At 39.4% G+C, this 27,826-nt stretch overlaps 1 protein-coding gene and 1 non-coding gene across 3 annotated transcripts; both read right to left on the bottom strand.

Moving 5' to 3' along the window:
- Positions 1 to 10: 10 nt before the first annotated feature.
- On the bottom strand, positions 11 to 27,408 carry LOC149651729 (uncharacterized). Of its 2 annotated transcripts, none has more exons than XM_089848774.1 (2): positions 26,511 to 27,408; positions 11 to 2,708 (listed from the first exon to the last, which is right to left on the bottom strand). In XM_089848774.1, exons 1-2 carry the CDS (start codon positions 26,802 to 26,804, stop codon positions 1,425 to 1,427), a joined length of 1,578 nt encoding a protein of 525 aa, XP_089704900.1. In that variant the 5' UTR covers positions 26,805 to 27,408; the 3' UTR covers positions 11 to 1,424. The 2 variants fall into 2 exon arrangements, with proteins under 2 accessions (XP_089704900.1, XP_089704901.1); XM_089848775.1 differs by lacking the exon at positions 26,511 to 27,408 and adding an exon at positions 4,571 to 5,766.
- Positions 668 to 749, bottom strand: TRNAS-GCU (transfer RNA serine (anticodon GCU)). The gene has a single exon. It is a non-coding gene; the product is annotated as a tRNA-Ser (tRNA).
- Positions 27,409 to 27,826: the final 418 nt, after the last annotated feature.

Genomic DNA, 27,826 nt, shown 5'->3' with positions numbered 1-27,826 from the left:
AATACAAATTGATAAAATTTAAAATTTATTTCCTATATCATTTATAACCAACGTAAAATAACATTTTTTTTAATAAATACATAATTACATTCTAGCGCGATGCAAAGCCAGCAGCGAGGTTTACAAATAATATTCAGCAAAAGGTTTTATGTTTTTTTCTTTTTTCTATCTCAGTATATCACAGACAAACATGGCCCATTTAATTTCTTTTTATTTAAAATAAAACGCCTATAATTAATCATTGACCTAGCTAAGGCCCATTTAATGAGTTTAAAAAGCGTAGTTAATTAATTAATTTAGCTTTAAGCACATCCTACTGATTTCCAAAAATTTATAGCGCAAACACTATATTTCGATCTACAACATTTTTTATTTATTTTTTTCGTTAGACAACATGAAATTTCTCTTCCAATTTATTTTATATTTCGTTATTATTATTCCCAAGTTACGCCTAAATTGGCACTTATTTATATCTCTTCATTGACATAAATTTAATTTATATCCATTTTAATCGCCTACTTGAAGGTTTGAATCGTTAGGGAAAGTTTATATTGTTTCAAATAAACCGCCATATTAATCACGATACTAATTATTTACATTTAATCTCAATACAACATTTTTTAATATATAACCAAAGAAATTTATACATAGTAAAATTAATATTTTCCGACGGAGATGGGATTCGAACCCACGCGGGCAATGCCCAATGGATTAGCAGTCCATCGCCTTAACCACTCGGCCACCCCGTCTTGTAGGTTTCCTCGTTACCCTCTCATGGCCGCCATGTGTAGTCTGCTATTTTTAGGTTTATCTTTTAATTCCTTTTAACATACAGACTTAATTTAAATATAATAACATTTAAACATTTTAAAAAATGATATGAATTAAACACTGATATGTTTACATTCTGTGTATGTGCTTAGGAACTGAGGCGACACTTTTGAAATTTGAATTAACCAAAATAGGTCTTTTTGGTTTTACTACTTAAATTATAATATCATAAGTAATATATATAAATATAAGTATGACAATTATTTATCTCGCCATGTTGGTTACGGGGCGCTGCGTTGATGTAAATAAGCAGCAGACGACGTGAAAAGCACTCAACTTGGTACCGTGTTTATGTTAACATTAATCTAGCCTATTTCGACTTGTAACGGTCGAAGGAAGTAGATAGGATGGGAGCTCCACAAATGTATTACTGCACCGCTTATTTAATATAATTTAATTAGTTCAACGTTTAACTCTAGTGACGTCACAACTTTTTTATCGTGACATTATCAGTCAACGCCTGACTTATATAGTCGAAACGTTAGTCGAATTAATGTAGATTTACAAATTATACCATTTACTTTTTATTAGTTTCTATTTATATATACCAAAGGGAGCGTTTATATCTTTTTCGAATTAGTACCTATACTTGTCTAGTTTTTCTTGAAGGAAACCCTCTTTTCCGTGACTGGTGCAGCACCAATACCACCCATCCCTTTTAGAAAGGCTTCAATGGCACCTCCTAATAACATAGCGTTGACATCCGTTCCGTCATCCCATTGTACTTTAGCCGCTTCCGACGGTGGCTGGTCATCGTCCGTGCTCTCTTTGCCCTCTGTCGTATCCGTAGATGATATTGAAACTGTTTCTTCGAGTAGACTTTTCTTAACGTCAATCTCCTCAATGTTGGCGATGTCTTCCTGACTCGGTAGTTCCTCGATTCTTACTGGACTGCTTTTCGATAACGGGCTCCTGTTTGTGGGACTGTTACTTTTGGAAAGACTCAAAGTCGAAGTGGGGTGCTCTTTTAATTCGAAATTCTTCTCCAGAGAGGAACGTCTTGACGTCTCTTGACTGCTATTGTTGGAGTCAGGGTCGTCGCTGTCGGCTTTTTTCGGTTCGAAACTGGCCGATCGCGTCACCCTTAATGGCGTTCTTCTGGCTTTAGGCGAGACTTGTGCGGCAGATTTTTTCGCCACTTTATTGATCAGCGATATTAAGTCTTCGCGTTTGCAAACTATACCTTCATCCTCGCTTTTCTTACGAGGGGGTGTGGTCGTACCTTGAAACTCGGCCAATGATTCTCGTCGTCTGTCGGGTTCCGAATCTATTTTAATCAGGACATCCTTTGCGGGGTTCGTCCCCGATGACCCCTTGCGTCTCAAGGAACTTAACCTAGTTTTAAATGTCTTTGCCGTTTCTGGAGGCGTTGAACCATCGTCCGACGTGTTAGGTATGGATAGTTTTTTAATTCCCTTTAAAAGGTCAGCCGAGGTCATGGTACGACTGAAGAATTTTGAGGATTTCCACGTACCAGGTTTGCCTTGACGATGCGCGGCTTGGGGTGGGGTTTTACATAATAATGACGAGCCTCCGGGCTCGCTGGTGGTCGCGCGTAATACGTTGGAAGATGACGTCGGAGGGTTACTTAAGTCCAATAAACGACTAGTCGTTTCGCGTCGCAGTAGTTTACCAGGAAGTCGTCTAGGGTTTGAGTTAGGAGCTACTGACGGATGGGTTGTGGTAGTGGTTGTAGTTGTTGTAACGCAACTACGGTCTTCGGCGGCCGTCACTAGAGCCATGGCACGACGTGGGTTGTTGACGCGGGAACCATCGTGCGATGTGAAACGCGTTGGAAGTTCGCCAATACGGCACACACGTTTTTGGTCCGTCGTCATTTTGATATTTGAAATGACGGGATGACCTTTGAACTTCACCTATTGGAGTAGAATTAATAAAAAAGATTTATTAAATATTTCTCTTTGAAAATATTTATTATAATATTTTGTTTTGAGGTTTAAATTCAATACAGTTTCGTAATATTTATTGTTTATTCTAACCAATATTGAAAATGTATTATATGTATATAATACTACGTGAAAATATTTATTGAGGAAGGTGTAGCACATTTGAAACTTTCCTTAAATGTTAAGTAAGCGGCCTTCAAAGGGAACAAGAAACAGTGCGGATTATTTAAAACTCCATCTACGTGTGGTTGCGTAACACCATAAACAAAAACCACCTCTTAGAAATTAGGGTAACATCTACATTGTGCAAAGTAAAGATGATTGGGCAAGAAGGGGTTCCTAATGTACCGCCGCGTCACTATAGCGGTTTTTTTCCAGTACACCACACACACAAGCCCAAGGACAGCCAAAAAATTTCGGACGTCTAAAATCTGTTGATAAAAACGATATTAAATCCTTTTGATATACAGGCATACCATCTACACACACACATGTACATATTTCCAAACATTTCTTTAATGCATGAGGAATATGGGGAAAACACCATAACCTACATTGGAATAATATTATTGTGGGCAAAAAGTTCCGAGAAACGAACTTTTTCGACTCATGTGGAAATAGTATTAGACTCCCTTTCATGTCTTGGCAGCAAAAGCAAAGTCAACGACGTACATTTCACATAAAATGGTATGGATCTTTAGTTTCGGGTAAAAATCCGTTCAAAATATATAGAAAGGGCAGTTTTATGCCTTTGGCTACATTAGAATCTTATAGGAAAGGCCAGACGATGCCTACTCTCTATACATTTGAAAGCAGGAATGCATACAGCTTATAGGAATAAATCATTTCGACCCCTTGTATCCCGAGTTAATTTCTATGCGGGTTTTGTGGGCCGGGCTTGATAACTTAATTACTATCCGACACGCCTCATAATTCTGGTAAGTAACGTCTTTCTAACTGTGATTTCATTGGTTGGTTGCAACGCGACGTGTAATCACGTAACGCGCAGCGAGATAGATTATACGCCAGGTAAAATACGTCATACATAATGGTTAGCTAGCCAGCTCCTCCCACAAATCCGCCATACATAATGTTTAGCTAGCTAGCTCCTCCCACAAATCCGCCATACATAATGGTTAGCTAGCTAGCTCCTCCCACAAATCCGCCATACATAATGGTTAGCTAGCGAGCTCCTCCCACAAATCCGCCATACATAATGGTTAGCTAGCTAGCTCCTCCCACAAATCCGCCTAGATATGTTGAAAAAATGGCTGGTTACACCTACGATGATTCCCGTTTATCTGCATGCATTCCTTATTTGAAATGCATTGAATCGATCTGGGCTTTCTAGCAGATGCTTCGTGTATAGTTTTCTTGCTTTTGTTACTTCATACTCGCAACTGCTTAAGGCGGAAATACCGAGTTCGTTTCGTGTCATGTTGGTTTTGCAGTTGAGTTATAGTTACTACGTATCCGTTTTACCTCATCTTCCGAAGTATTTGAGTTCATAGTTCCACGTATTGAATTCTCATTATTTTCGTTTACCATCTCTCAGATCTTTTTCCCTTATATTATCAGAGGAAATCCTTTCTTTCATTTCCGATAAGGCTCTCTCTAGGCTCTACTCCAGACTGAAATACTATACCTGGCTGGATAAGACACTATTCTTAGAGTAGTCCAGGCTCTGAGATTGGAAAGATACAATTGCATAATATATGCAAATTTTAGACTGGTTTTAATTAAATTTTCTTTGAAAAATAGTTGTGATTCAGCTGCTTCCATGTATTTGGGGGCCTTTGGAGTTTTAAACAATACATGTGGTATGATTTTACTTGTATGACCATAAGATAGGTTCAATAAGTTTGTCTCTGGTTACAAACTGGAGCTTGTCATGACTATGAAGACGTGACACATTTTTGTGCACTCCAGTGGACAATGTCCTATAAGTTTTCCAGTCAAAGGGGGTATCACTGGACACATGTCCTATAAATATTTTTCTTATTTCCGGCCCTGAAGGGAGGTAGGTCATTGATTCTCGTAAAGCGACGCCTGGTGAGGCGCTGTCAAAGGCGTAGTACAGACTAAATAGGACCTAGATGGAAGTCCTGCAAAATTAACCGAGTGCAGCCATTCAATTCTCGCTTGTCGTTCTCGAACTCGAGCTATAGCATAACGAAGTATATTTAGTGTCATACTTATGGAACATATCTTATAAACTTTTAGGTATGTTGTATTATATCACATTCCGTGGAATTCTATCTTAATACTTTACCCACTTTATTTAGTTTCCCAACTTATCCCTAATATTTGTGATTTAGTGTTATTTCCAAGTTCTGTTCTCCGAATCCCCTAGTGAATAATCCCTTTAATAGCAAGCATATTTGGGTCTCATCTCTTTTCCTGTATCTATAGAAAAATATAGAAAAGTGACTTTAATGGTAAGAGATGTTTATCTTCATTCAAACGGAAAACCGGAAGTACCTCGCCGCTGGCTGGTGGGTATTGGGAATGGCGTAAGCGTGGGTTATAACGATAACCTAAAGGCGGGGTTAGGACTCTGACAGGCAGGGATAACAAAATCTATTGAGCGTAATCATTGGCTACATGGTAAAGCCCGAATAATCCTCTGACACCCACGTTTTCTTTATTAATGGCTGTAGACTAGTTGTCAAGGGTACGAAATAATTGTAGGAGTACATTACTTATATTGAAACTTATTATATAAATGGGTAATGGGATACTGTCGCGGTGCTGTTGGGTTCCATTAGCGTCATTTTTACCTATAACCGTCTTTCAATAGTATATGTCTTGTTTATGTTGTTGTTTTGAAAAATTATTCTTGTTTTTGAGATCAGGTGTGTAAATAATTCCATTGATGTGACGTAAAACGTCCTGTTTTTAACTTAATCAGTCTTCAATTAAGAGGTCAGCGTGTGACTAATTTGTCATCAATAATAACACACTGTAGCTATTAGCAGTAATGCATACAGCTGCTTGGAATAATTGTTTAGCCATTTTCACTCAACGTATCTCCTCGGTTTATATTGGAAGAGCTAGACCCCCAAAGTTCAAGGCAACAACATTAAGGAACGTTTCGTTCAAACTCTTTATCTCTGTTGTAATAATGTCAAACGTTTTGAAAATGAGATAAGCCCTGCCCTCTATCTTCCGTCGTGTTTTGTCCCAACCTAGATTAAGATAGAGCCTGAAAGGTGTGCTGCCCTATTGACACAATGACCTTTTGTCTATCTATATACGCAGTGTACCTGATATTGTACTAACCTTGAAGGTCGCGTGCCTGCAACTGAATTTGGGGCAAAGTCATTGCCTTTCTTTTTTTTTCACAACATAGCTAGGCGACCCCATTTTATCCAAAACTGACCCGCTATACATGCTTCTTTAAAATCAATAGAATATTGTACAGAGTGTACCATAAAGAACTGCTCATACCCGCATTATTATTTATACGCTGAAATGCATTTTTAACTATGTTTGGTTATGGCGCATTATATATAACCCTGTAAACTCTCCTATGGGAATATCTCACGCCAATACCAGCTGATCTTTTATAGAAGCTTTTCTTGTCACACTAACCCAGTTCGTTATACCTGCATGGCGTATATATTCTTTTACCTTTATTGTAAATCGATATTTAAGAAAGGTGAAGTTCAATATGTTAGTATTTTATTCACGATGTTGCAGCCTTGTAACTATTTTATTGATTTTTTTTATTGGAGATTAAGTTTAAAGTTTCTTTCCTTTTTTGGCCTAGATGAATGACCTTGATGCTTGTTATCGCGAGGCAAATAATTGTTTATAAGTTTGTAACTTTGAATGCAATGTAATGGGCGTGGGCTTTCCGCGCTTTTACATTTAAAGAACCTTCAACGTATCCCCTTCCCATCGAGTTTCAATTTTATATAATGGAAAAAGGTTTTTCAAAAACAAATGACCTTATTCAAAACTCCACGAGCCTGAAATCCTTCCGCTCCCAGGGTCCCAGTAGTCCCAGGCGAGCCGAAGTCCTTAATGGACCTTCCAGAGAGTGTTTAAGGGCTGTTTTATCTTTAGCTCATCTCCATGGTAACCTATACTGGGAATTCGCTGTGTATTCTATTCTTTTTTCGAAGAGAGCCTTTCAAATGATTTAATCTGGGATTCTGGGATCTTTCAGAGCAAGTACTGTTGACTTCTTCAGCTACCATTAGACAGTTAACTCGTCACGTAGACGGCAGGCTTTCCCTAGTGGGTGCGCTACTCCTCAATGTGTTTATGAGTTGTCCTTCCACGCGTGCCTTGATACAAGCAGCTTGAGACCTTTTCGCGCCAAACGCAAATTCAATTTGTTGTACCCAGAATTCTTTGCTCCATCCCTAGTATGATTTTGTTATTCGCGAGGAATTAGGGAATACAGTAGAACGCGTAACGTACCCGGAAATATGTCATTAAAATCACTATTAGGCATTTAAAAATAGTAGAAAAAAATTAGCACACGTGGTCCCATTTGACTTCCCAATAATTTCATCCGTATAGATATTGTTAATGCAAGGAAAGGCTTTAATGCCTATTATATTTTCTATTATCCTGCCTTAAACTTCATTCAGGTGGACCTACACGAATAGATTTTAGATGACGACCTTCTCTCTCAAACTCTATCAATCCATTAAGCTGACATTGGAAAATATGGCCAGTCGTAACTAACTTAGAAACTGCTTGCTTTCATAGGCTTTTATCTTCCAAAAAAAAAAATACATTGTAACCTAGCATCAGAATTTTAAATTTTTCGTCACAAGAGCTAGCCTTATTTCTACCAGTACCATTTTTTTGGTCAGCATCTCTGAATAGTTATTTTGTCTGTTCTTTTGAGATTTCAACCTGACAATGCTCTTCTTCTGTTTTTTCAACCGATTATGCAAATTTTTTCTCATTTAAATTCCGGTGATTTTTATGGAAATCTTTTCCCCCGGTGCTTAAAAAGTATAACGCGTTATATACGTTCGATGTCCCTTCAGGCAACGATTCTTAACAATATGTCAGTATTTTAATGAAAAAGGTCGCGGTGTTATTGGAAAGTGCGTATAAAATAATGAATATTACAAATTGGAACAATGTTTTTGTCTACAATATTAAAGAAGATATACGCATTTCAGTGTGAATTAATAAAGCAGATGAAGATGGGGTATTGGAGGATTAGTATACAACCACGTGACGGAATTTTCCCACGTCTTCTTCACTCTCATGCGTTCTTCAGTATTGTAGATATACACAGTTTAATTCATTACAAATATTAACTTTCGAATAAAAACCAAAATATTCTACCTTGAACCTTAACTAAAACGTTTTCCCTATAACCAGGTGTAGATTTAATTTTAGAAGCTGGAATGGAGAACGGTTAGTATTTACTTCAGTTCGACTCATAGACCACCCAGTATACATAGGTCCTCCCTCCAACACGTAACGAAAAGTTTATCTTGTAGATGGTTTACACACATGGAGGATTCATACCGTTTACACCAGGAGGCCGGGCTACCTGGAGGACAAAAGTAGACGGATTTTTTGTCCTCCATGTAGCTCCGGTCTCCTGGTGTAAATGGTATGAATCCTCCATGTGTGTAAACCATTTATTGGCTGACTTAAACTACGTTTAGATGACGTTGCTGACGGGGACGGCGAAAAATACGTAATTCCTTTTTACCTCTGTCGCTATGACCCGCCTCTTCTTTCATACCCCCGCCGTCCCGAGGAAGGGGGCTGGGACTTTGGCGTGCGCCCAGATTACTCTGTTCTCCATTCCTTCTTCTGAAATTATATCTATCCCTGCTACAACATAACCCTCATAGTTTATCGACAATAATAAGATATCGATTTTAAATATTAAGTGAGCATCGCCTTTACCTTCCCTTTAACATCGATAAAGTGAACATATTTATCTATGGCGTTAAGAGAGGGCCGCTTCTTTGTTTGAACTTTTCAACGGATAATTTTGTGTAAACTACGCGTTTAATCCTTGCAAGACACGACATGTAAGAGGAACGTTATCCCTTCCTTGTTTGTCAATTGTCGCTAGCTGGATTTTAATTAATCACGTTTATTAATTTACGTTACTGCTGATCACGCAAACTTAAACACTTGTCACGCTATAAACGCCAATCAAAAACCTTTAAATTGAAAGTAACCAATCAGAAAACATAAATATTTATAAAATAAAATATAAAATATATAAAAATTTCAATAATTTAAAATTAAATTAGCCGAATAGTAAAACCCTTTGAAATCAACTCTTCATCTTGAATATGTAGCCGTGCGCGTTATCTAGAGGCTTGGTTGAAAAGTAAAAGGGGTAGCAGCAAGGATAAATATGTTGACAGAGAATGGACCAAATCTGGCCGTTACAAAAGAAACATATCTGTGGTTTAAGTAAAAGTTGTGACCGAAAGGCTGAAGTTTTGGTACTCAAAAAGAAAGATTTTTACAATCCGTGGCCATCTTGAGAAATGGCAACCATTAATGTGAAGAACTTTCAGTTTACACAACCTTCTGAATTGACATAAAATTTAGCAAAGTTCAGAAAAAATCACTACCTCCGAGGATTGAAACGGATATAGATATATCTATGGTTTATTACTTTTGGTAACGGTACTCGCCTTTTATAGCTTTGGCCGAATTGACACCATAAAAATGGCCACCTAACTCTTAGCTCTCTATATAATAAAACCCAACGTGAGAATTCCCGTACTACTTTCAAAGTAGAATATCGTTTACGTTGTGTTCAACTCCGCGTTACCTTCACCTTTTGCGAAATTAGAGCCTGGATTTTGCAATACCAGAGAGATGTTATACCTTTTATAGCCAATATACGTGCCTTTTTTTCGTGCTATAACCCCTTCTACCATTAGTGACCATAGTAAAACGGAGAGAACACGTGATTTTGTATTTTTCCACGTGACCTCCTTTCATTTATTTATATATATATATATATTTATTTATTTATTTATTTATTTTTTCTATTTCTTGCTCATATTAATTAATTTTAACCTTATTTTTGGTACGATAGTTTAAATTTATTTGTTCAAACCTAAGTTAAATCAAATTTTCTTCAAATCAGAACACACCAAAATTTAATTAACTTACACAAAGACTTAAAATTAACAGATTTTTAATTAAATCTTATATTAACTTTTGGGGAGTCTTAAGACAATATCGCTAAGCCTTTTATATTTAACCAATCAAGTGCGAAAGGTCTAATAATAAAATAGCAAGAAAATAAATTCTTACCGATATAATAAACTCTCTGACGTACTACAGTGACGTTGGTATTAAAGCTCTGACAACACTTATATATATATATTTTTTTCTTTTCGACTTTGTTATTCTCTGAAAATTACGTGACAATCTATCTTGTCCTTTGTCGCGTCATTGGGTTTTATCCAACCTTGGTATAACCTACAGTGTTAACCTCTATTGTCCCTCCGTAACAACCCAACGACGCAAACCTGCAGGCTAAATTTAGATTAACTCTTTCAGAGTCAAGGGAGATTGTTAGTTTAACTGGGAATGAAAATTATTTGACCAAAAACCTACGTAAAGAGTTACATATTTTCCAAGAAGTTTTCTATCCTTGCCTTGTTGGTTTCCTCCTAAGCCTTGGCCCTGAGAAATTCCTTCAAGCCAAAAACAAAATTCCATAGCGATTTTCCATTCCATTAAATTTCTTGGGGATTTGAAACTTTTACTTTTTTCAATTTAAAAGCAGTAAACATACTTTGTTTTGAACTGTGACGCACTTTTTATTTCTTATTAAAGGGAGTATAATTTTATTTTCATTTTGAATTTTTTTGTGCAATTCTCATTCATACTCCCTTTAATGACGCAATTTTTTGTTAGTTCCCTAACCTAAAGAGTCATTCGTTTTTTTGTGTAGAGGTTGGTTAGTTTTTTGACTAAGTAACTAATTAATTTGGTGCTCATTAAATATTAAACATTAAAATAAAAAAATTTGCCCCTGGTGGGTAGCTTTGCCCTGAACATGGGTGTGTGGCGGGTGAAACATTTCTACAGGGGCTCGTAGGAAATACATTAGTCATTACCCCTAAATGTTGGCTTTTCATAATAGGCATTTTTCTTCAGAATTACATTTATAAATCAGAGACCATCTTTTTTAATTATTATTTATTTTATTCCGAGAAAGGTCCTCGCTCTTTACTATCGTCAGAAGTGAGATGAGACTAGAAGTACTGAGCTAACCAAATTCTTCACTTGGCGAAAGTGAATATTCTTGATAACACACCAACGGTTGGCCCTCTGGTAGCGGTTTCTGAATTTTCCCTCCAAAACGTGAGACGCTCGCGGTGGTAGACGGCCGAACTAGATTCAAGCACCCGCGTCCGTGTTCCGCGGCTTTAGGTTGAGGGGAAGGGGTAGGAAATATATTAGGGACTCGACCAATTTTTTTCTCTCTAGTGTAGGCGCGATGGAAGCGGCATAAAATCCTCAAATTTGTTCACTAGTGCCAGGATCTACTACCAATGCTAGAGCTCTTTACTTCTAGTCTCATCTTACTTCTGGTCTCGTACATTAAAAATTATAAAAGTAAAATAGAAATAATAAAAAATACACCCAATTATTTAGGATTAATGTTTAAAAAAACTGTCAAGTAGTATGCGAAGAAAAAAGAAATAATAGCCCAAACCCAGGCTGTTGCCTAAATGCTAATACTAATACCCTCTTTTTGACGTCTCACTGCACGCCAATTAACGAAACGCCCGCAATGTAGAGACAAATACAGCTCTTAGAAAAGTCCCAAGTATAAAAAGAAAGGAAAAGCAGATAGACCTAAGGCTTAATTGCTTCCTCCCTCCTCTCTCTCTCTCTCTCTCTCTCTCTCTCTCTCTCTCTCTCTCTCTCTCTCTCTCTCTCTCTCTCTCTCTCTTTCCTCTTTTGCTCCAACATCCCATCAGATAAAGAAAAGAGAAGTTGCGGCTATGGCAAATTTCACTTCAGTCTCCAAAACCGGATGGTTCCATCCCATCATGGACGTTTTGATGCTTAAGAGGACAAGTCTGCAATTTTCAGAAATGTACTATTTTCTTCATGAGATTATGGGGAATGCTATCATTTACTATAAACGTGCCTGCCTTTAAACATTTAAAATTTCTAGCGACCTTAATATACCAAAACGTAGAAGATCTCTCAAAGGCCGACTTCCATCTAAAAGAGTTCTAGCGAACTGAAAACTGAGCATCGAGACTAACAATGAAGCGACCGTGCCGATTATCGAATCCCCGCTGGGGTAAAAGTTGGAAGGGTTCTCGCTAACTGAAAGCCGTGCAATGTGGTTCTAGCGAACTGAAGATGAACAATAGATAATTTCCTTCAGGGGAAAGCAAAAATTGGAGAGGAAATAAATTTAAAAGGATTTCTATTGTTCATCTTCAGTTCGCTAGAACCACATTGCACGGTTTTCAGTTAGCGAGAACCCTTCCAGCTTTTGACCAAGCGGGGCTTCGAAAATCGGCACGGTCGCTTCATGCTCGGTTTTCAGTTCGCTAGAACCCTATTCGCTGGAAGTCGGCCTTCAAGTTTAGACCTCTTAGAATCCCGCCTTTTCTCCTGGGAGTAATTTCAAGTCTTTCTTATCCAAAATGCTTCTCCCTTCTTTTATAGTCATTAATTTTCAGTGGTAAAATCCACCAGGCATAAGGATAACGCGTAGTTAACCGTAATGTATGTGTTCTTAGAGAAAAAAATAGTGTTGGTTCTTTTTCAAGTCGAGATAGAGTTATATGGGTGAGAGTTTCCTGTCTTCGATCCCATAGTAAAGGGATGGTGTATGAAGTGAAGTTTGATATCACTATTAAACTGGGATACTGGGTTTATAGGGATGCTACAAACCACTATGTAGCGCCAAATATACAGACACAAAGTCCCTGGTGGCGAATAATTGAATATTTCAAGAATTAAGGATTGTAAACAAGTAAACATTGGATTTACTGACGCTATAGATGGTAATTTTTTCAGACGAGCAAAGATGTAATTAGAAATAAAAATATTCACGTTTGAAATGATTAAATTCCTAATACTATTAAAGGTTTTCTCGTTCGCCTTGAATACTTTCATTTTCTTTTTGTCCATCCGAACCAATATGGTAAAATTTACACTGTTCTCTGTACACGATATAGATCGATATTAACACAGAAAAGAAGAGAAATTTTGGGAGCGATCTTTCACGATAAAAATCACTTCATTCTTCTTCCGTACTGGGGAGAGCCTCCTCCCAGGAAGGGAGAGGGAGAGGGAGAGAGAGAGAGAGAGAATAACAATAACCCTAATTAAAAGATGCGCGCGCCTTTTTACTCCCCAACGTGATTAACTTCTCCTTTTTTTACCCTACCGCTTTTAGTTAAAAATAAATAATAATTGTTTGAAATGTGATACCAGCTTCCTGATCGATATTCCCAATTAAATTTGATATGGGCTTAAAAACAGCCCTCACTCTCTCGACAACATTTTAATTAAAATACATTTTTTTGTTTTCAGTAAATGTAAAACCAAATCCTTAATGGGAAATTGATCCGGGTTGGGTTTTTTTTTTTTACTTAAGCCCTTCTCGAATTAGTTTACAATGCCTTATATATTGAAAACGATACCTGAGTAGTGGGGGAGAAAATCCATGATCGTGTAGGAGAGGTCCTAGATCTTCTTTTCTCCAAATAAGAAAGAAAAAAGAGGTCCTTAAAGTTTTAAATTTGGGGGATTATTCAGTGGCACGTTTATGGCCAACTTTGTCCAAACTCCAAAGTAATTATGTTTAGTATCAGAATACATACAACCAGAAGTAGGGTAAGGGACTAGAAGTATTGAGGTAACCAAATTCTTCACTTGGTGAAAGTGAATATTCTTGATAAGACACCAACGGTTGGCCCTCTGGTAGTGGTTTCTGAATTTTCCCTCCAAAACGTGAGACGCTCGTGGCGGTAGACGGCCGAACTAGATTCAAGGAGCCGCGTCCGTGTTCCGCGGCTTTAGGTTGAGGGGAAGGGGGTAGGAAATGTTTTTGGAACTCGACCAATTTTTTCTCTCTAGTGTAGGCGCGATGGAAGCGGCATAAAATCCTCAAATTTGTTCACTAGTGCCAGGATCTATTACCAATCTAGAGCTCTTTACTTCTAGTCTCGTCCTACTTCTGATACAACTAATGGGAATGATTGCGACCCTCTACCTATTACTACGGTGTAGTGGTTATGAAGTTTGTGTCACATGTTCGTCGAATCCCACAATTAAACCATAAATAAATTAATTATCTAACCAGTTAACAGTTTTATTTGAGTAATGTATATAGATAGAATCTTTTTTTAGTTATAATGATATCCGTTTATCATGACGTCGAATAATTGCCCAATTAGTTACCAAAGAATGGAACCCAAAACTATATATATACCTTTCCTTCTTGAAGTCATTCACATCAGGAACTTTAGTACCAAGGAAACCGTCCCTAAGGGAGTAAGGAAAGATCAATAAATGGTCTAAAACATTTCCGCGTAGCTATGGGAATGTCTTCTTTGAGAGTCGAAAAAAAACTTAATAAAACTACTATATGAAGAAAAAAAACCTCAAATCTAATAATAATCCTTTGGATATACATCAGACTACTCCGGAAATTAATTTTGTCCACAACGACAAAAAAGGAAAGAAAAATACCAATCAACTATTAGCGTTTCGTTATCGTTGCTTATCGTTAGTAAATAATACGTTCATGTTTGTAATAAAAAAAAGAGGTTTAAGTTTAATAGTTACGATACAAATGAATTTACATGACGAGGCTTAAGTTACATTACGTTGTGATCAGACTCGTATCTACAACGAGAGTGCGTTATCTATTTATCCCTTTCCTCTCCTCGTGGATGGGGAAAGGGGGGGGGGTGGAGAATAAAAAAAGAGTTATGTTCAGCGACAGTGTCGCCATCTATCATAGCTAACATTCGACCAATCCTGACTAACTAAATCCCCAGATTTACACATACAAAAAAAAATAATACTTGGAACGGTTACATTGGAATTATGTTACATTGGAATTAGTTTGTACTTAGTGCCTATAATAGTCCTTGAGGTAAGTCGGTGGTCTTCTAACTCGAGTGACGCGTTTTGGCGGCTGACCGTCATCAGGATCATGTTCGTTAGCTGAGCCTGGTTCGGCTGGGACGTGTTCTTCGATGGATACCGTGTCCACTGTTTCAGTTTGATCGTCGTTAGGGTTGTCGATGAACTGGTTTTCAGCTGCATCTTCCTGATTGTCGTCTATCTCCTCTTGGTCGTGGAATAGGAACCTTTTCAGTTTATCTACCGGAGCTGTGTTCCGGTAGAACTTTTGAGATCGTTGGTTTTCCGGTAAATCTTCAATTAGATACCTGTCGTAATTTAAACGTTTGGTGACTATGTACGGCCCACGATACTTAGCAGCTGTTTTCAACGATAGTCCAGTTGCTTGTGGGGGTCTCTCGACCACCACCAAATCGCCTGGTTGGTAAGTCTCTGCTTTAGCCCGTTTCATATTGTAGCGTTGGCGTTGCTTTTCCTGATCAATGCGAATTGATTGAATCGCATCGTCTCTACGTTTGAGAGTCGTTTCGTCGAAGTCGATCGTTTCTTCTAACGTGTCTTGAATCAAATCTGAGGTTGGGGTTCGTGATTTGAAGTTAAAGAGAAGAGCGAAGGGGGTGCTTTTCGTGGCATTGTGGTACGTGTTATTAATCCCCCATTGAATCTCGTACAAATGGGTATCCCAATCGCGCTCATCTTCTCGAATGCACATGCTGGCTATAGCAGGAGTTAACTGCCTATTAACTCGCTCTATCTGGCCGTTTCCACGTGGCGTTGCTGTCGCGTTTACGATGTGTTTGACGTTCGACTTTTTACAAAGGTCTTTGATCGCCCGACCTGTGTATGAAGTACCCTGATCGGTAATCAATCTCGTTGGAGCACCAAATAATCCGATAATGTCTTCTAAAAAACGTGTGGTGGCTCGCATGCCGGTATCTCGAACAGCTCGTAGGATAGTGTACTTCGTAAACCCGTCGATAGCTGCAATGACGTATGTGTTTCCTTTGGTGCTACGAACGAATGGACCCAGGTGATCCATATGAAGGGTATGTAGTGGCGTTCCTACTTTGTCTATGGGGTGTAACATCCCCGGTTGCCTTCCAGCTGGTCGTTTGTGGAAGAGGCATTCTAGACACGATGAAACGTAACGGCGAACGTACCGTCTTAGTCGAGGAAACCAATATGATTCCGCTACTTTCTTACACGTTTTGTCTATGCCTACGTGACCTATGTCATCATGGCAGTTCTTGACGATTCTCCATCGAGCTGCATCTGGTACAACCCAAAGTAGAATCGGTTCTTCGTTTTCGTTGACAATTATTTTTCGATATATTCGTCCGTTTGATAAGCTGTAATCTTCGATGAGACGAGTGTCTTCCTTCGTACGTTTCCCTGTCTTCAATAGTTGTTCCCTGATATAACGTAATTTTGGGTCGCTAAACTGGGCTGCCGTTAGCCAATCTTCCGTTTGGACTTCGGTGTGCATGACGCACAGGCCTTTTGCTATTTGCATTTCCTCGGCGTCCTCAAAGGGTGCTCTACTTAAAGCGTCAGCGTGAGCCATCCTTATTCCCGGTCGATGCATTACTTCGAAGTCAAACTCTTGGATCCACAGCCACCAACGACCAATTCGTGGGACTAAATGCTTCTTTGCCAACGTTGCTCGAACTGAGCTGCAATCCGTAACAACGGTGAATTTCAGCCCGATTAAGAAGACTCTGAACTTTTCTAATCCCCATATAACCGCGAGAGTTTCCAGTTCGCTGGAGTGGTAACGTGACTCTTCGCGGGTGGTTTTTCTACTAGCATAATAAACGGGGTGGAATAACGTGTCTTCAGCGTCTTCTTTTTGCATGAGTATAGCACTGAGTCTAATTTGGCTGGCATCAGTGTGTACTTCGGTGATAGCGTGTGGACTATAAAGGGCTAACACTGGTCGGTCAGTTAACCTTTTCTTCAGGCAGGCGAAGGACGCTTCCTGTTCGTTCGTCCAAGTCCACTCGACATCGTTTCGTATGAGTCGTGATAGAGGTTCGGCTTGAACTGCGAACCCCTTAATGAATCGTCTAAAATAACTTGAGAGTCCCAAAAATCGTCGGACTTCATGTACGTTATGTGGGTTTGGAAAGTCTCGGACGCATTGAATTTTCCGTTCTCCAGGTCTAATTCCTTTCTCGCTGATGTCGAACCCGAGATACTCGATGTTGGTTCGCAGGAAGTAACATTTCTTTAAATTCAATGTGAGCTTGGCGCGTCGGAAAACTTTCAATACCTCTTTGAGGTGCTCTAAGCCTTGGCCTTCGTCGATCGAGGGAATTAGCACATCATCTAAGTACGTAAGTGCTATAGCGTATCTAAGTGGTCCGAGCACAGCATTCATCATCCGTTGGAAGACTGCCGGACCGTTGCTCAATCCAAACGGGAGACGTAAAAACTGATAATGTCCGTCTGGTGTACAGAATGCGGTTTTCGGTTGCGATTCCTCAGCTACCGGAATCTGGTAGTAACCGGACATTAAATCTAGACTCGTAAAATATTTGTTACCACGTAAACGTTCTAGCTGGTCGTCAATTAACGGCAAGGGAAAAGCATCCTTTTTCGTGATTCGATTTAGTGCTCGAAAGTCCACGCAAAGGCGTTCGTCGCCCGTTTTTTTCTTGATAATCAAAATTGGACTTGAATACGGAGACGTTGATTCCGTGATTATTCCAGCAGCTAGCAATTCGGAAATTTTTGTGCGTACCTTTTCTCGCTCGCTGTAAGACAGATGGTACGGTCGATACGTGACTGGCGTTGTTGTGGTTAATTCGATGTCCATTAGCGCTTGATCCGTTTTACCAAGTTCCGTTAACTTATCGGCGAAGCAGTCGCGATATTCGTTTAAGGTATTGCAGATCCGCTTTTTCGTTTCCGGAGATGCATTCGGATCGACGTTGATTTCGTTGATGGTGAAGAGCCTCAATTCGTTTCGTTCTATGCTCAGCACATTGGCGTTTTCATTCTCGACGGCGGCTTGGCAAGGTGTCGCTCTTGCTAGATTTTGACCTTTGGCTATGGTCAACTCCGTACCTGAGACATTCATAACTGGCATAGTCGTGTGGCCCTCTTCGATTTGATACACCCCTTTTGGGATGCAGTACTCTGTATTCTCGAACGCTCGAAACTGGCCCTCTACAAAGACATCTTGCTTGTCGATGCTTAGGTCGTCTGTCATCAAATCGATATATCCTACGAATTTAGGAGGGATTACCGTCGCTGCTTTCACCCATAAATTAATAGGTTGCGGTGGGAGGTTAGGAATCTGGATTTTTAACAGTTGGTCGTCTTCTTCCGCGGTCGCATGTTCTTCTTGGAAGAGCCTTAACGTGTTTTGGCGTTTTACTACGGTGACGTTCGGAAGTTCGGTGAGCGGTTGTCCGATGAGTAAGGATATCGTTTGGGACTCATCTGGAACCACGAACAGTTCTACGTTGGCCTTCACTTGGTCTACTTCGATCGTAGCTGTGGTTACTCCTTTTGGCTTCGTCGTACCTTCGCCGTAACCACTGATTACGCAAGTGTCGTTGACTGGTCCGTAGTTTAACGAAATGTTTGCGGCATCGCTTTCCCTAATGAGTACGCATTTGCTACCTTGGTCAATGTAGGACTTGACTGGTTGCCCGTTAACGATAGCATTCTTGAAAAACTTTTCGTTTGTGTCGGTAGCAGGAGTTTCGTTTGTGTCGGTAGCAGAAGTTTCGTTGGGGTCGGTAGTAGGAGCCGTTGTATTGTCGCATATGGTGAGTGCCACTATTTTAACCGCCGTAGTGTCAGGCGTGCTCGGGGGTTTCTTTTCGTTTCGGCAATCTTTTGCGACATGTCCTGGTCGACCGCATCTTTCACATCTAGCTCTTCGCTGAGGTTGGAGACAGTCTTTGGACACATGTCCATAATTACTACAGTTGAAACATAGTGTTTCACCTTTATCGTTATAACGTGGCTTGAATGGTCTCCTTTCGGTACTTCTTGCATTCTCTTTACTTTCGTTTCGTGTTGGCTGGTCAATGCCATGATTAGCAGCGTGTCGTGGGCGATCGTGATGAGGTCGCTTTTTAACTTCTTCCGAATCCGCTAAGTCTAACCTCATTTCGAGCTGCTTCATGCATTGTAATAACTCTGGAGGACTGGCGAACTCTCGGACGCTGAGTGCCGTAATCAACGATTGATCCTTTAGACCCGTTATCAAGTATTCAATCATTGCCTCTTCGGTTAACCCGCATAAACGTGCTTTCGCAATTTTCTCGTGATAATAGCGTTCTAACGTTTCACCTGGTTTTCTTACTCTTTGCTCCATTTCGCGGTGTAGCTTCTGAGTGTTTTTCGCCGATGGGAACCACTTCTTTATCAAAGCGGTCCAGTCGTCCCAAGTGTAGACGTTGGACTCTAATCCTTCAAACCATATTTTCGCTGATCCCTTTAGGTGTGGTAGGGCATAGTTGACTGTTACGCGGTCAGACCATCCATACATTGCTGCCATATCGTTCACCTTCTTTATCCACATCTCTGACGTTTGATGTGGAGCGTGATCAGGATCGAAATCAGGTAGGATTTTGCTTACATCTCCCCATTGATGATAAGCGACGTTTGTAGGAGGTTGTGGTGGGGCTACGTTTCCTCCTTGCCCTTGGTTCGGTCCGTTATTTACGTTGGCTTGTTGCATAGCTGCCATCGTAGCCGCTACAGCGCTGCTTACTGCGTTCTTTATCGCCTCTTCAAACGCTCCAAGAGAGATAAAATTCGGTGTCTCGTTTGTCCCATGCACTTCTAGAAGTCCTTCGTTCTGACCTCTTGCTTCCTCGTATTGGTCATCGTGTGCATCGGCCATCGTTCGTTGTTTCGGTCTCGTGGTTTAATCTCGACTAAAGGTTCGTTTTCTTAATCGTTTAATCGCGATTATAAGTTCGTTGGATAAAGTTCGTTGTTTAATCTTGATTTAAAGTTCGTTGTTTAATCTCGATTAAAAGTTCGTTGTTTAATCTCGATTAAAAGTTCGTTGTTTAATCTCGATCAAAAGTTCGTTGTATAATCTCGCTTAATAGTTCGTTGTATAATCTCGATTAATAGTTCGTTGCAATATTATTGGAACATCATTGACTTAAGCTTGCCCGTTTTCGTAGTTTTCATTGTCCCGTTGAGTTCGCGTTCTCGGACTTTGAAAAAAAGCAATATGGCGTCGCCTCGTAGTCCTCTTCTGAGGGCGTGGGTTCGAATCCCACTTCTGAGATATTTTTAGCCTTGTCATCTTGGGCTTAAATAAGGCTCTTATATTTCTATATTTGAAAATTCTCGGGTTCTTGTTATTGATGATTATGTTGTTAAATCTATTTTTAGCAACAAAAATTTACGGAAACACTAGTTTAAGTTTATTACTTTGTTGTTACATAATAAGTTCACACTTTGGGATACCACTTCAGTCATATAAAGTGTGGTTTTTTCAGACTTAAATGGAAAGGATTTAAAATAATCTTTTCTCGCTTCTTCGCTATAAGTGGGTACAAAAATACCATACTTAATGCGATAAGGTAGTACGTGCTGTATGGGTGGGGAACTGGCATATCTTTATACACTTGGGATAATCTCATAACATAAGGTAAACAGGAGGACATTTGGGTAAAGATAAACGTGTACCTTTATCTCGTTGAGGGTGACCTCGCGACCTTTAACCCAAGCCACCGGGTGCACGTTTTGGTTTATTACAACGTTACACGCGGTATCAATTGACCGGGGGGGGGAGAAGAATGTAGGGGCATTCTTCTTTTGTCTTATCGTGGGGTTTGGTCGACACTCGCTGACGTCAGGGGGTTGCTAAATTAAATTGCCTTCGAAGCGATTCACGTGCGATTGGTTAATCAGGCGGGAAATATTTCCCGCCAATATATATGCCTTTCAGCGCGCGCGAATTCGTATACCTAAGATAAGAGCGGGAGAAAAATCACGAGGGTTCAACACGTGATTCCCATAAATTTAATTTAGAAAAGCGTTTGATTTTCCTTATGAATTTCTTTGGGAATAAACAGGATCAAGAAGTGATATCCAGTTTATTAGGGAGGAGGTATTAGGTGCTTAAGTATTCGCGCGCCATATAGTCTCAGTCCCCCTTTCAAATACAAGGGGGGACGTAAAAGGAGGCCAGGCTATTTCGCCTATCCTCGTACGTAATTTTCGTCATTCGCGTCGTGCTGACGTGAGTTATCAAGAACCAATAAGATGCTGGTTGTAATTTGGAGGGGGGATTAACTCCGGACCTACGTTTGGACTGGAGATAAAGCTGCAAATGTGTCGAATTTATACCTTCTCCCTAATAAAATAGATATCACTACTTGCAGGATATGCTCTTTTTTTTAGTATGCATAAAATTGTTGCTTTATCCTCCTTTGAAAATATGCGTAATAATAACTTATGATGAACGAAGGGAGCTACTCGGTCATTTATTTTGAAGGCAAACTAGAACGCCTAGCTGAAGAAAAGTCGTGGGTGAGAGATAGCGTTATAGAGAACAATGACATTTACATAATAAAAGGCTTGGGCATCGGCCAATGATCCCGTTACGATAACCTGACGTCATTTCATCTCTGCCTAGCTTCCATGATTGGTACAAGCTCGTTCTACCCCCTAGAATCTTCCAGGAGATCACTCTGTTAAGATTAGTTATGCCTTTATTAACTGATTACGTAAATTTAATCCCTCGCGATGTGAAATTCAATTTATCGATTGAATTTTCTGGGGGAATGATTTATCGAAATTTGATTAATTTACGATAGACTGGATGGTATAAATCATGACCTTTAGTTGTGTTATTGTTTAAAGTTTCGAATGACCCTTTTGCAGTAACTACCATTGACAAACTGCGAAGTGTTGAAGCTTTGGCTAAGAGCTTAGAGCTCGTATAATACTTGAGAGCGTGTAAAGATCTGTAGAATTGAACGATGAACTAAGTTTTTCCCTCATATTTGGTTGACCAGCTACGAGGAATAAATTAAACAAACAAATATATGAAATTAAAATCAGACTTAATACTAAAGTGCAGATGTTTATCGGTTCTTCCTCTGTCATATTTAAAGGTGTAAGGAAAGCCTCTGAGGGTGATACTAAATATTTAATTGAAAATAGGCATTCATCATCCCTTTGAAACTCGATATTTGAAAGAAAATAAATAGGAATGCTTTGACAAGAAAATTGGAAAACGATTTATAATGCCTGCATTGAGAAAAATTTTAAAATCTATTCCAACTTCCAAGCCCTATTTATTTATCAGATATCTAAAATACATACATATATGTTTATGTATTCGAAACTGAAGTTTCTTTTGTGGAAATAACAGTGAATCAGTTTCGATAGGGGCTCTTGCCAAAACCTGGTCATCGAATGGTCTGTATCGGATGTTTGATTCATCTTTGTAGACAATCAATAGACAGACAGTTTTGTGGGATGAAAATTCGAGAAGAAAGGAAACAGCCGCGGGCGTCGTGTAAAAAATTGCCTCGAGAAATATCGAAAGAGGTCGATTTTCGCTAGCATCGCAGTCACACTCTTTGTGACTTGTTTATTCCCCTTCAGAAAAAGCTCCAACAGCTTTTGTCCCGCCCTTTCCGAGCTGTTGTTTTCGCGTGTCAGTGGCGGGAAATTGGGGATTTTTACGTAAGGGCAACATTGCCTCTTGCTAAGCCTTATAGCGAGGGACCGGACATATATTACACACTGAACACAATCAGGAGTCAAGAATGGGGTGAATACAGCCCCTCTTTAGCCAATTTAATGTCTTAGTCCTCTAGCCTTCCATTCCACGAATTTCTCCGCCATTTTGAGGGAAAGGGAAGGATCCAACAACTCGCAATCGTAGGGGGAGCAAGTTAACATTGGTGATCTAAATTGTATTGCCAAAGTAGAAATAGACGACTTACAATATGGTAGCCAGAACCGAGATAATAGACGTAAAAAAGGGGTAGACAACCCTCAGTATTTGGACATACAAGGGGGTTGATACATTGCCATCTCTCATGACACAAAAAGACTACAGCGCAGGTGCCAAAAAGCGAGATGGAAGGCAAAGTTTTACCCCTTTGTCTTTCCCTCTTATAGTTACATTGAAATGGTCTATAAGGGAAAAGATTCTCCGATGTTACGACAATAGGCAAAATTCTTTTTATCTTAAAGTATCCGACCTCTGGTTTTATCGACAACTTTTCTGGTCGCTTGGGCAATCGCCCTACTATCTCCCTCCATACCTTATACCCAATCACCTAGCTAGCTTATTTCCTGGGTCCCATCCAGGTTCAATTCGAATGATATTGGAAGCTTAAGATAGCGTACAAGTAGGTATTATTGATCCGAGGATCGGACTGCCTGGCGACTAATTGAGCGTACATTGGTAAACGCAAATATACCTGGCATAAGGTATGAATCTAAATACCTGGAATATTATAATTAGGCCTATAAATTAGGAATTCCAATATTTTGGTTAGCTTCTTTTAATTGAAGTTACCCGATGTTCGTAAGGAAATTTGAATTTATAATTAACCACCTGTCTTAAGTTATGGATGATAGTGGGGGATATTTCATTAGGGTCTGAATAATTCATTGAAGGTTTAAAATTAAATATTTATGGTTATCTTTCTAGATTTTATTTGATTTTCACGAGGATTTCTTTAAGCTTTAATTAAAATATTTGTTCTAACTCGGTATTATCAGGAAAAAAATATATTGTGTAAGGAAAGATGTACAGTAAACGAAACAACTTTTGATTGAACTAGATGGGTCTAATAGTTGAATCAGCAAAATTTGGTCAGTGATCAAGATTTAATTTGAGTGATTCAACTTATCCAACTTCTGTTCACACGACCAAACTAGTTGACTCAGATGAGATAAATGACTCAAAAAGATATATCGTCTGAAAAAGCATTAAAGGCCGACTTCCAGCGAAAAGGGTTCTAGCGAACTGAAACCCGAGCATCGAGACTAATAATGAAGCTACCGTGCCGATTTTCGAATCCCCGCTGGGTCAAAAGTTGGAAGGGTTCTAGCTAACTGAAAGCCGTGAAATGTGGTTCTAGCGAACTGAAGATGAACAATAGAAATCCTTATAAATTTATTTCCTCTCGAATTTTTGCTTTCCTCTGAAGGAAATTCTCTATTGCTAGAACCCTTTTCGCTGGAAGTCGGCCTTTAAGACGATACTTTTTCTTGGTTCGACTTCTTTTTGGTTATTGTTTATATTTCTAAAGGTCACCAACTAGGCGTTGAGTAAAACAATCCAGACTATACTTCGGGTTTTTCTCTTCCTAGAAAGTAGGAATACCTTCCGAAAATAACCCAAAACGCAAAACTAAACCCTGTCTATATATACATAATATTTCTCCTCTCTTTCAAGAGCCTGTTATTGATTGCCAATATATCCGAGGTTGCTATAAAACTTACCGTCTAAATCCCTGAACTAAAATTCCATCCAAGAAAATGAAAAACATTCGGGGTAAAATCAGTTATTTATCCGTAAAGTTTCTCTGAAAAAAACAGCTAGATCTTTTTTTTTTTTTTTCAAGATGAATATAAACTATACACTGAGGTCTGGTAACCGTACTTTTTAAACAAGATTCAAAACGCATTATTGCCGCCTTTCTTCCATGGTAGCGTCTTATCTTGAAACTCGTGAAAAATGAGAAATGACCATCCTTACCTAAAAGTGTGTCTTTCTTTTAGTTTGGTGTGTTTCTCGCGACAATTTTTTTTTTGGCGCGAGCTCTAGAAAAGGCGGGAAAAAATAAAGATGTCCACGCGAGGTCTTGGCTGTCTCGATTAGGGTCATTCTGATATTTAGCCCCTGAAGCTTTGTTGTAATATCAGCTAAAGATCATATATTAAAATAGAGAAGAGGACCAACTTTGGACACGGTACTTTAGTTTGGTCAAAACTGAAATTGATTACCACGTGGCACGTGCTTTCCTTGATAATTTGAATATTTCACGATCATACCTGATCGCGCAATTATATCTCTCACATCCTCCAGGCTCCAAGGGTTCTTTTCGATACCCAGAAGTTTAGGACATTAGCTATACAGATAGTTTTTCCGACGTAGCCATTCGGGCCAAAACAACTTTGGTATCTTATCGCGCTAACTTTTCTATTGACTCCCAATCCCCAATAGGGTCAAAGCCCACGATGCAACACTCAAATGCGTTTAAGCGAAAATAACTGGGGCAGGGCCCGGACTAACGTCACTTCGATAACTCAATCGCGAATAGCGCTTCTAAGTTCTAATCGCTACGCTACCTACGTTTTGACCTGTACAAAGTATATCAAAGGTTGGCCGCCTATACGTATACACAAGTATACGTTTCCTAGTATAAATTTTATCCTCAAAGGGTCTGGTCTTAAAAGTTGTTATGCAAAATTGGTACGTGATGCATAATGGATAAGATAGCAATTACTAAGCTTTCCCAGAATTCATTTGCAATTAATTGCCAAGGGCCTCTTTCATTTCTGAAACCTTCAATTTAGAAAAAAAAATAAAATCTTATCTTCTATAGACGAATTTTGCTTCATTCATGATTCAATTAAGTTTAAAAGGCAAGAAGAAAAAAACGATTTTTTTATCAATTTTTCGTTTTTAATTTTTTTCGATGTGCAGTTTCATTTTGCTAATAAGGATCCCCTTTCCTAATTCTTTTGCTCTTAATGGGAAGTTAAAAATGAAAGTGGTAAATGCGATATTACTTGGAAAGTGCGCCTTAAACCTAAAGTGCGTTTGATTTAGAGTGCAGCAGACCCTTTTTAAGATAAATGTGTTTGCTCAAGGAAACTTTTATCTTAACTTGTTGATACGATTTATGCCGTAACCCCCCCCCTCCCTACCCTTAGAGGATGACCAGAAAGGGTTACATTCTAGAATGGATTTATAGTGTTTTTATTATTAAAAGCATTTAAGGGTTTTTTCCGTGGTAAATCTAAATTTATCGCACTTTTTCCAAGGTTGCTATAGTATCTTCAGTAAATAAATATTTGTTTACTTCACTTGAAGGTTTGGATAAACAGGTTTGAATTAATTATATGATTTAATCTTAGCCTCAGGCAACAGGTATCCATAGAGCTAGTAGTTTTAAAAGATGTTCCAAATGATGTTTGGGCAAAATATATTAACATTTACATGAAATGTTTGTGATATATAATTAAAAATTCTACGCACTATTTCTTTTAAACATTACAACGGCTCACTAAGGGGTTAGAGAAAATTCTCCCCTCTCTGTAAGTAGGCTCTGAGTCAAGTAGTGATTCAAACTCAACTACAAACCTTCCCTCAACATTCTCTTAGCTTTCCAACGGTCTGGCAACACTTGAGAACGATATAAACCTCTTTGTGAAAACTAGGTATAGGTTTCAGTTTGTTTACCGTACATTAAAGGCGTGTTCCTATCACATCAATTAACCGCTCTGTCGCCTATATACACAACTACATATTATACTCCATTATACTTATCATTTCCAACCCTTTCACCTTTTACCACCTTTGTTGATACCTTAACCCACGAATCTCTCCATGCAGGCACCAAGATAGATAATATACCAAACCAAAACACGCATCCATCCAAATGATACACACAGTACTTCACGTCACACGAAAGATGAACTTAGTTCGATGGAACTTACCCTTTTATGGCCATTTTCGCCATCTCCGTCTTTGTCCAACGACGTGATCAACAAGTACCGTACTCTGGTCGAAACTGGTGGTGGTTGTTGTTGTGGGTTAGGAAATCTGGCCGATGAAGAGGGAAAAGAAAACGTCTTCGAATTTGTGTTGTTGATCCTCCATGAGAAACGTCGATCCTGGCAATCCTTGTCAGGTTTGGTCCTCTCGCGGTGGCGCGAGGTGCGAGACTGGCTCTCTTCGGCCAACGCGCCACCTAGCGTCGTCGACGACGACGAAGGAACGAGCTTTAGCATTTACCTTTAAGCTACTATAGCTAGGCCTTTCCTATATTCCTCGGTTTCGGGGAGATTCGCCGACTAAACTTCGCCGCTATACGGAGAGTTTCCCCTGTTTAGGTCTCTTTCCGAAGAGAATCGTATCCTACATCCGAGTCTAAAGGGAAGATACCAAGGATGGAGTATAGTTCTCTCCGGGATCGATGGGTTAAGGGTTTTCTCGTGGCCTAAGCTGAGCGCCTTTAAGTCGGAGCTAGCACCACGGAACTGGTCTGCTTTACTCGTTTTACCAGAGATGAATGGGAAATATTCGAGTCAAAGTCGATGTTCCCCCCGTCGAGTTCGAGCTCCAACTTCGAGTTCTAGCGAGGACTTTCAAAACTTGCCAGGACTAATACGACGTGATGGGACTTCCAATTATTAAAACACAAGAGGTTTCCTTCCGTCGCTCTAAGATATTTTTGGGGGTTGATTTATCTTCGGGGGTCTCTGGACAGACTAGTAGACTTGGAGATTCACTTCCGCGTTATTTTAAGTCATACTTCTTTGCGCGACTATATACGAAGTTGAGTGGAATCTTTTGGTCTGACGGCCGGTTTGCTGGACGGTGTGACGCGAACTGTTTTAGTTGGGTGTTTCCCCGGTTATTCGGCTTTAGTCATTTTGTGATTACCTAATGGAATGTGTGGGGCTATTAATTACGCAACGTTGTAGAGTTCGGTGACTGTACGGTAGACATGAGGGGATGTCAGGGAGAGTAGATAAAGGGACATGACTTAACTTGCTCGTGGGAGGAGTCGACGAACTTACTATGTACTCTGATTTTTCATTGAAATTAATGTGTAGGTAACCTTTAATATATCAACGTAAGGTTTATCCAATTTAATTACAAGGGCTACAATTTAGCTTCTTGGGAACTTTTCAAATACCTTCTCCATTGAAACACTTAAGAATAGATATTGATTAAAATGTACGCTTAAAACTGTGTAATTAGCCCTTCCAAAACTCTCAACCCTTCCCCCCCCCCTTTTAAAAGCGCC

The sequence above is a fragment of the Phalangium opilio genome, unplaced genomic scaffold (assembly GCF_054372755.1).
Source record: "Phalangium opilio isolate 3A_F unplaced genomic scaffold, DU_Popi_V2 ptg000082l_1, whole genome shotgun sequence".
NCBI classification, from domain to species: Eukaryota; Metazoa; Arthropoda; class Arachnida; order Opiliones; family Phalangiidae; genus Phalangium; species Phalangium opilio.
The sequence above is the reverse complement of the archived record's forward strand: the minus strand, read 5'-3'. Positions and strand labels throughout refer to the sequence as shown.

Coding starts and splice junctions, on each gene's coding strand:
- LOC149651729 (XM_089848774.1), bottom strand. CDS start 26,804: ATGCTAAAGCTCGTTCCTTCGTCGTCGTCGACGACGCTAGGTGGCGCG. Junction 2,709..26,510: donor GCGAAAATGGCCATAAAAGG/GTAAGTTCCATC, acceptor CTACTCCAATAG/GTGAAGTTCAAAGGTCATCC.